Below are 9,167 nucleotides of genomic sequence, written 5' to 3'. Positions count from 1 at the left end.
ATGAAGGTGCCTCCTTGTGAAGGCAATTCCCCTGTAATTTTTACAAAATCAAGAAAAAGTGCATTTCCCCCAGCCCTATTGATGCCTTCAGTCTCTCCCTCAGGTCATAGGGGACATTGGGGTCCCCACCATCCCAACCCCGCCCAAGCAGCCCCTCTCGTGGCCCTCCTGGTCCACCCCGAGCATGAAAACCCCTCACAAATGCCCACAAAGGTGACAAATCCCTACAAACGCCCACAAAAGAAGACTCACCTACTGGCCAGCCTCCGGCCTCTGCCCCGTACGACACAAAGCTCTCGGTGCTGGCCTCCAGCTGCAGCACGAAGACACAAGGGGCAGCAGTGGGATTGTCCCCATCCTGAGAACCTGCCTGGAGACACCTGGAAGGAGCTCGGCTTCCTTGGGAAAAGCTTTGGGGTTCCTCATCTTTGCACGGTCCGTGCCACGTGGAGGCCGATTTCGGGAAGCCGGGCGGCTGAGCGCTCGGAGAGCCAGCGAGGAGTGGCGGGGAAGGGGCTGGGAGAAGGAAGGTGGTGGGGGGGCATATGTCACCACCCAGTCCCTGTGCAGGATGCTCTCGGGGGTTTTGGTGGGGCTTTTTGGTGGGACAACCTTGGTTTTTGGTGGGACGTCCTTGGTTTTGGTGGAATATCCTTGGGTTTTGGCGGGGTGTCCTTAAGTTTTGATGGGACATCCTTCATTTTTGGTGGGACATCCTTAGTTTTTGGTGGGGCATCCTTGATTTTTGGTGGGGCATCCTTGATATTTGATGGGACACCCTTGGTTTTTGGTGGGGTGTCCATGATTTTTGATGAGACATCCTTGGTTTTGGTGGGATATCCTTGGTTTTTGGTGGGACATCCTTGGTTTTTGGTAGGGTGTTCTTAATTTTTGGTGGGACATCCTTGGGTTTTGGTGGGGCATCCTTATTTTTCAGTGGTGCATCCTTGGTTTTTGGTGGGACATCCTTCCACGAGCCCCTTGGGGAAGAGGTTGGGGTGCCACCGAGCTACCTACCGAGCTGCTGCCTGATAGAGTGGTGCCACAGGAGGTTCAGCAGGTCCGGGTAGATGTCAGGGAGCTGCTTGAGAGCCAGGAGCTTCAGCATGCGCGAGGTGCAGCTCTTGAGCTCCAGGTCCCTCAGCAGCTTCTCCTCAGAGAGCGTGGTGGGACGCAGCTCCACCTTGTGCTCCTGCAGCACTTGGTCAACAGAGGTGCCGGGCAGCTTGGGGAAGAGCTTCTCCTTCACCACGTGGATGGGGATGAAGATGGCACCCGCCCGCACCACATGGGGAAAGGGGCACTTGCGAGTGAACATGAAGGTCTCCAGCTGGGAGAGCAGCTTGCTGAGCAGCGCGGCCACATCCCGGAAAGCCAGCCAGATCTCCTTGCCCCTGGGGGGCTTGGGGGGCTCGGGGAGCCTGACCCCGTTCTTGGGTTTGGGTGGGGAACTGGGCATCTCCGCCAGCACCTCCTCCGGCTCCGTCCTCCTCAGCCACTCCTGCAGCAGCTCCGGGGAGGACCCGGCCACCGAGCAGGTGAGGACGTCGCAGAGGGCGGCGTGCAGGGTGGCAAAGCATGGGCTGCCCAAGCCCTGCCGGGCCAGGGCATCGCAGCAGGCGGGCAGGGGGGCTCCGTCCTCCCCCGGCGCAGGGGGGGCTTGGGGCACGAGCACGTCCGTCAGCGTCAGGCGGCGGTGGCAGGTCCCCTGTGGGGCTGAGGTGCTGGGCGGCGGGGAGTCGGGGGGGCTGCGAGGCAAGGGGCTGGGCTGCGGGGCACGGGGTGGCCCCCAGGACCTGAGGATCTTGTATTTCTTGGACATGAAGGCAGCTGAGCTCTGGAAGTGGCTCCTGTCCCCAGAGACAGCCTCTGCCAGCTGGGGTGGCACCGGGGGCTTGGTGTCCTCCCCTACCTCCTCAACCTTCCCCAGCAGCCCCTCTTTGTCCTCCCGGGGCTGTCTGGTGTCTGGGCGGGTGTCCCCCGTTGTCACCAGGCTCTTCTTCAAGCTCAGGTCCAGTGCCACCTCACCGCCCTGGAGCCCCCTGTGGCTTTTGGCCGGCGGCTCTGGGGACACGGCCTTTGCCTTGGGCCCCTCAGGGGGCACCTTTTGGTCAGCACCCTCCCCTTCGCTGGGCGTCACCGAGACCTTGACGGCACTGGGGTCCCAAGTGCTGGCTGCATTTTGGGGCGGGGTGTCCCCCTGGGCGTGCTCCTTGTGGACGGGGACGTCGGTGGAGCCCTCGGTCCCCTCCAGGTACTCCCGGTAAGGCGCCAGGCTGAAGACGTTGTTGATCACCGGCATTGGCGGCGAGGCGGGGGACATCTCCCTGGACATCTCCCGGCTTTTGAGGTCCCTCAGCCTCTCTTGGGGACAGGTGGCCCCAGGAGGCTCCTGGGTTGCGTCCCCGACCCTACAAGCGTCCCTGACCCTACAAGCATCCCTGACCCTACAAGTGTCCCCAACCCTACAAGTGTCCCCCGTGCCTGGGTGGTGCTGGGGAGGGATGGGGCTGCCTTTGGCCACCACATCCAGCCCATAGCCGGCGTCTCCCTTGGGGAACGTCCTCGCAAGTCCCTCGGGCATTTTCTGCGGGGTGCGGACGGGGTGGAAGGCGCTGCCAGGCCTCGCCACCGGCCTCCCTCCACGGGGCTCCACCGGCACCGCTCGCCCAGCCCCGTGGTGCTCCGTGACACCAAATAAAGCTGCCTCCATGGGGCTGAAGGCGAAATTGGTGCTCGGCTGGAGGAACCCGGTGGGCAGTGGAGGCTCGGCAGCCCTCGGCAGCCCCGCTGTCTTCGGTGAGGGCAGCGCACTGGGTCCGGCCGGCCTCGGCACGAAGCCATCCAAGGGGCCAGGAAAGTAGCTCCTGGGGGTTTGGGGTTTGAGGTAAGCACCAGGAAAAGGGGCAGGCTCCCCGCTGGCCGCGAAGCCGAGGGCTTTGTAGGAGGAGAGGGAGCCCGGAGGCTGCTCTGCGCGCGGAGGCTGCAGGAAGGGAGGCTGCGGGTAGGGAGGCTGCGGGTAGCACGCCGGGGGATGCTCCTGGTGCACCGGGCTGCTGGCGGGAGGACGGAGCTTGGGCCAGGAGTCCTGGATCCGGCCGGGGAGCTCAGGGGCCTTGGCCAGGTCGTGCACGGCGGGGGGGCCTCGGTATTTCTCGAAGGCAGCGTAATAGGGGGAGAAGGCGATGGGGGAGGCCGGGGGCAGCGGCAGGAGGCTGGGCTCGGGGTGGGGACCCCTGCGGGGGGGCTCACCATGGGGGGATGCAGCCCCCGGTGCCCTCTGTAGGGTGCTGTCCCCCCCCCGGGAGCCCAGCGGGGTGAAGCACAGCGGGGCCGCGTACACCGGCTTGGGGACTGCCACCGGCTTCTTCAGCGGGAAGGGGTGGCCCTGGTGGCCGGGCCACTTGTCCCGCGCCATCAGCAGGTCCCACACCAGGGCGTCCGCACCCTGCTCAGCACCCAGCCTGCCCGGCGGGGGGCTGCGGGGCCGGTGGAGGAGGCAGTGCAGGAGCGGGCCCTCGGCCCGCGGGCAGGAGAAGTAGGAGCCCTTGTAGCTGAGGTGGTTTTCAGGGCCGGCTGTGGTCACGGGGCTGGGTTTGCAGAGCACGGGGGGGAAGCCTGGGCCGGGCTCGGCATCCACCCGAGGCAGCTTGTTGAAGATGATGGCGTCCAGAGGCTCCGGGTGACGTTTCGCGGCCATCTATACGTCACGGCCAGCGTCGGGACTGGGGCGTGTGGCAGGCGAGGTCAGCTGGCCTTCCTGCAGGGGCAGAGAGAGCACAGGTCACCCACGGCCACCTCATCCTTCCCCCGAGTTACTGGGATCCCCATGGGACCCCCCTGGTCCCTCCTGGGTTGGGGTGGGCTCTGCAGCAGCAGGCAGCGTGTGCCAGCAGGTGGAGCTGGCAGACCGTCACAGCACCGCCCAGCCTTCCTCCTCCTCACCCCAGCACCCCCAGCACCCCCCCGAGATGCCTCCAGCATCCCCCTGAAACCCTTCCAGCATCCCTCCGTGCCCCCCAGAGCACCGCTGGGCACCCCCCAGCACCTCCCGAGCCCGGCGAGCATCCCCCACGCCACCCCACGCATCCCCAGCCTCTCTCAGCAGCCCCCAAAACCCCCCCGGAGGGATGAACAGCGGTGGGGTCTGGTGCCCCTTCTCCACTCCCTGTTTATTTTCTCTTTCTGTGGCCAGAGTTAGCAGAGAAACAGAGAAGGAAACGGAGGAAGAGAGCGTGGAGATAAGATAAAAGCCTCGTCCACAAAAGGGGAAATGGCTCAGATAGCTGGGTGAGCTTGCTGGGGTAGATAAAGGGTGCCGAGCGCAGTGGTTTTGCTCTGCTACAAGGGTCTGTCCCCGCTCTGTACACGGCGGGGAGGAAACGCGTTTCCCCGCTGACATCCCTCGGTCACCATGGGACATTTGGGGTGGGAGGATTTGGGGAGGAGAAACACAAAAAGTCAGCAGGAAGTGGCCGGGCAGGCAGCTGCCCACGCACCCCAATGGGAGGACACGGAGCTGGAGATGCCCCCTCCACACACAGCGACACGGCTGGCGGTCGGGACGGTGCTTGGGGTGGATGCCAGGCTTGGGAGAAAGCAGGAATTTCACAATTTATGGTGTTCCCACGCTTCTTTTTCCCCTTTCCCCAAAACATGCCCATCTACACACACCCGTTGTGCAACCGACCCCACGTCAGGGGGACACCCCCGCTCCCAGCTGGAGCACGGGGCCAATCCCCCCAGCACCGTTCCCAAAATCCAACCTCGTCTGAGCGTTCAGGCAGGTAAAACACCATGGATTTAAGGGATATAAGCACGGAGGCTCCTTCCTGCCTCCCCCCATGCGAGGCCTGGGAGCAGCCTCCGTTGGGGAGGACGCAAGTAGCACCAACACAGCCTCAAGTCCTCCGGCACCGCTTTGGGGCTCTGCTGCCATGGCCACGTGCTCAGTCCCCGTGTCCCCGTGTCCCCTCTTTGGTGGCGGAGGTGACGCCTGGCGGTGCTGGCCGCTGGCAGAGGGGCTTCCCGTGAGCTTCCCATCTGGCTGCAATAGCGGCTCTGCAGCCGCAGGACCTTGTGTCCCTGCCGAGGAGGAGGTCACCTTCCCGATGTCTCCGCCAGCTCCGGACGCGATCAGTGGCCGGGTCGTTTGGGGGAGCGGCCGGGAGGCCACACATGCCTGCTCCCAGCGTGTCCCCAAAGAAGTCGTGGCTCCCGAGCTTCCCCCAGGTGGAAGGAACCCGTTGGGATTTGTCACTGGCACCCAGATTTTTGGGATCCGGTTCCCCAGCGCGTGTGCACCTGCAGGCACGTGTGCGGCACAGCCCCGCTCCGGGGGTCACCGCTCCCCAAAGCACCCGAGTGATGTTTCACGGGGCGGGGGGGGGGGGGGGGAATTTGAAGAAAACTGCAGCAGCAGCAGCAGCCGCACACGGTGCAGGAACCACATGCTCTAAACCGGCCATAAATGGATAAAAACCCGAAACCGAAGCTGGAGCCCAGCACCGGCGCGCCCGACCCGCGGCAGGGCGCGGAAACCCTCTCCAAGAGGGGGCGCGGGGGGGGTGCTGCTCCGGCCTATTTTTGCCTCGCCCCCCCCCCAAAAAGTAGCCACCGAAGCGAAGCCGGGAGCGCGCCCCGCGGCCGGCTGGAGGCCGGGCAGGCGGAGGCTGAGCCTCCCCGCACTCACCTCGCGGCGCTGCCTCCCCGGGAGCATCTTACGGCGCCGGGCCGGGGGGGTCGGCGGCGGGGGGGGGCCGGCGGCTGCTTCTGCCCCGCTCGGGCGGCTGCTTGCATTGTGCGGAGGAAGTGGGAGGAGGAGGGCGAGGAGGAGGAGGAGGAGGAGGAGGAGGAGGAGGCTGGGTGCGCGCGTGGGCCGGCCGGAGGAGGGGATGAGGCCGGGACGGCCTCCCCCACGTGTGCACTGAGCCCGTCGGGGCTCTGCCGCCCCCCCCCCCCCCCAGAGCCCCCCATTTTCACGGGGAGGGATGGGAGGAGGCCGCCGAGCCTCCGCTCAGCCTCGCGGCTGCCCGCCGGCCTCCACTCGCAGCCCTCACCCGCAGCCTCCCTGCTCCAAACAGCCCCGAGCGATGACGAACCCCCGGGACCATTGAAACCCAGTGACACCGGTGCTGGGAGGGGAAGGGAGGCACCCAACGCCCTTTGGCGAGTCACTGGCAGAGGCTCGGCGGCCTCCCCCGGCCTCTGAAACTGGGGGTTTTGGGCCTCAGTCCAGCAGCGGGCGCAGAACGGTGCCCGGTGGCAAGTCTCGGTGATGGAGGACCTCATGGAGCAAGGCCAGGTGCCCAAATTCTTGGGCTCCTGACCATAATTTCACCCTCATGGCTTGTTTAATTTACAGCAGCTCTGGGGAGGCAGCGGTGGAAGGGAGCCAAGTCTTAGGAAACCCTCAGCAGACCTTTTTATTTGGATTTATGGCCATAAAGAAATCGTTGGCGTTAATTTTTCCCGTCTAGGGCAGGACAGCAGCTCACCTTCTTGATGTGGCAGATAACCCTTTATACCTTCATGCCACTCTTCCTCCTCCTCTTCCTCACCAGTACGCTCCCCTTGGCATCGTCCAAGCCTCAAAACTCGTAAGAATTTAAGCAAACTTGCTCTGGACCAATTTATTTTAAGGGATGGGTGTCCAGTATATCAACACCTACCTGCAGAACTCTGAAAACCAAATCTCCCCCAAATCTTCCGTTATCGCCCCCAGATTTCTTAGTTTTTGGTCTGCTAGGTCAATTGGTTTTACCCCGTAATTTCTGTAATACCATTTTCCTGCTAAAAAGACATTTCAATGCTGGGACGTGTGGCAAGAGGCTCTCAGGGCAGCCTCCACTCATTTCCAGGGGGTGTTTTGTTAAAAATGACTTATTCTAAAACACATTATTTTGCCATATAACTCCCCTCTCAACATACCTCAGGGTCTTACATTTTCCCTGCAACATTTTTATTATTATTATTTATTTATTTTTCTCTACCTGTTCCCTAAGCAAATACCTGCCTTGTGGTTTGGGTTGGTTTTTTTGGTTTTGTGTTTCTTGGTTTGCTTTTTTTTTTTTTTTTTTCTCTTTTTGCTGCAGATTTCCTTCTCTTCAGCTTCCTGTGTGATTCATCTTTTCACGCGCAGCACCAACTGAAATTTGGGCTGCTGGTGCAGCAAAGCAGCGTGCTTACAGTAGATAGGAACTTTAAATATATATATATTTAAACATATAGAATAGGACATGGGCAGTTTGGGGGAAATGGTCTTTGAGGGGTGATGCTGAGCTCGGGTACTGACAGTGATGCACGGCCATGGGGTGGGTGACAGGGGCTGAGCACCCATGGGTGCGCCAGTGCCAGGCCCCCCCCCCCTCCCCCCGAGCAGCCCAGGAGCAGATCTGCCTGCCCCAGCCCGATTTTGGCCGCGTGTGGTTTTCAAGTTGTCTCTTTGAGGCTTCTCAGCCCCGGCAGCGCTGGCGGCTATCTCCGGGTTCATCGCTTGGGCAACTTTTATCTGTGGTTCGCTGCCTTCGGGCCCTGACAGCGCTCAGGAAATGTGCCGGCTCCAGATTGGGCTCGTTTCTCCCAGCTGTGGCCAGGATGGGACCCCAGGGACTGAGGAGCAGGGCTGCAAGCCCTGGAGTGAAAGGCAGATGGGATGTCCCTTGGATGCCCCAAAAACAGCAGCATCGTGGCACAACTTGGCACCCAGGGGGACCAGCAAGGGCTGATCCTAAATTTTTCTGTCCCTACCAATGGGGACAGCCCAGTCATCACCCCAAGGAGGCTTTGCAGCCCCACAGCTACACACGCAGTGATCCTCCCTCCTAAAAAACCCCAAACCAACGTCCTCTATGGCTCTGCAGTTGGAGCCTTCATCGCTTGGCGTCAGGGGCGGCTTCTAACTGGAGCCTCCTGTATCAACATGCTCATAGGGTCTTGGTTCCTCAAGGGCCCAGGGAAATCTGGGGGCAATTTCTCCAATTTCTGCCCCGCACCCAACTGAACCAACCCAAGGGTGTCCCCATCCCTCCTGTCCCACCCCTCCACTCCCACCCACGAGGTGGCTTTAACCCCATCCCAGGGCCTCCAGGCTTGTTAGCAGCTCTCACCCTGGAGACACCCCTGGAGGTAGCCACGTCCTCCATGAAGGCCTAATTACAGAGCTAATTGGAGCCAGAGAGCTGTGCAGCTGCTCTTAATTCACACTTTGCCCGTTCCCCATGGAGCGAGCTGGGTCTTGCATCATGCAAGCGGGACGGAGAGAATTGGAGCCACTGCCTCCCGAGGACACGAAGCCCTCAATGAACTCCTCAGGGCCCCATTATTTTGGGGCCAGGAGAGGTTTCTGAGGTCCCAGGAGCCCAATGGAGCAGCTGGTGGTCGTTTTGGGGCACGGCTGGTGGTGGCCAGCTCTGGACGAGGCACCACCGAGCTTCTCCCTTTACACTCCCACTACCCACAGCTGCCCCAGGAAGGCAGGAAGGACAAGACCCAGTAAGACCTCACCGTGGATGCAGGTATCATTATCTCTAGGTAATTATCTGCAGATAATGAGATATCCCCCCGGCAACAGCGGAGTGGGCATGAACCCCCGAGGGATGCCAAACATGACCATGAGGAGCTGGATTTTGTCTCCACTATTTTTTTTTCTGTGATGATGAGAAATTTGGAGACCCGGATCCCATGTCCCCCTGCTCAGCTTTTCCTCCAAAATCTCATTGTGACACCAAGAACCATCACCAGGGGTGGAAACCCCACCGTCCATGTGGGTCTGCTGCCCGCCGCAAGGGACAATGTACTTGTAAGGGGCAAAGCGAATGGTGGCTTGATTTCTCCATGGGGTTCAGAGGACATGGGCAGAATATGGCCCCTGGAGCAGCTCCTGGGGCTGAGCACAGCCGCCCCAGGCCTGCCTGCCCCATCTCCTCCTCCTTGCCCAGCTGCTCCTGCCTTTGTCCTTCCACCACCTGTAACCTGTGAGATCAGGGAGGGCAGCCCCAGGGAACCGATCCGGCCAAAAGAGCCAAAAAAAGGGGGAAAAATAATAATAAAAGGACTTATTTCCAGCCACAGAGCTGGGTCTGGCCCTGGGGCGGTTGCATTTCGGCCAGCCAGTGCCTGGGGCTGGCCCCATGCAGGGGCTTGGGGGGGGTCCCCTGGGTGGGATG

General features: G+C 61.6%; 1 protein-coding gene across 1 annotated transcript; it reads right to left on the bottom strand.

Moving 5' to 3' along the window:
• Window positions 1–248: 248 nt before the first annotated feature.
• C11H15orf39 (chromosome 11 C15orf39 homolog) lies at window positions 249–3,700 on the bottom strand. Its single transcript, XM_035566780.1, is given in 3 exon segments — window positions 249–340; window positions 343–366; window positions 1,018–3,700. Coding segments are annotated over 3 exon segments (2,799 nt in total).
• Between the last annotated feature and the right edge of the window lie 5,467 nt (window positions 3,701–9,167).

The sequence above is a fragment of the Cygnus atratus genome, chromosome 11, assembly GCF_013377495.2.
Source record: "Cygnus atratus isolate AKBS03 ecotype Queensland, Australia chromosome 11, CAtr_DNAZoo_HiC_assembly, whole genome shotgun sequence".
NCBI classification, from domain to species: Eukaryota; Metazoa; Chordata; class Aves; order Anseriformes; family Anatidae; genus Cygnus; species Cygnus atratus.
This window is presented reverse-complemented; position numbering and strand designations above follow the sequence as displayed.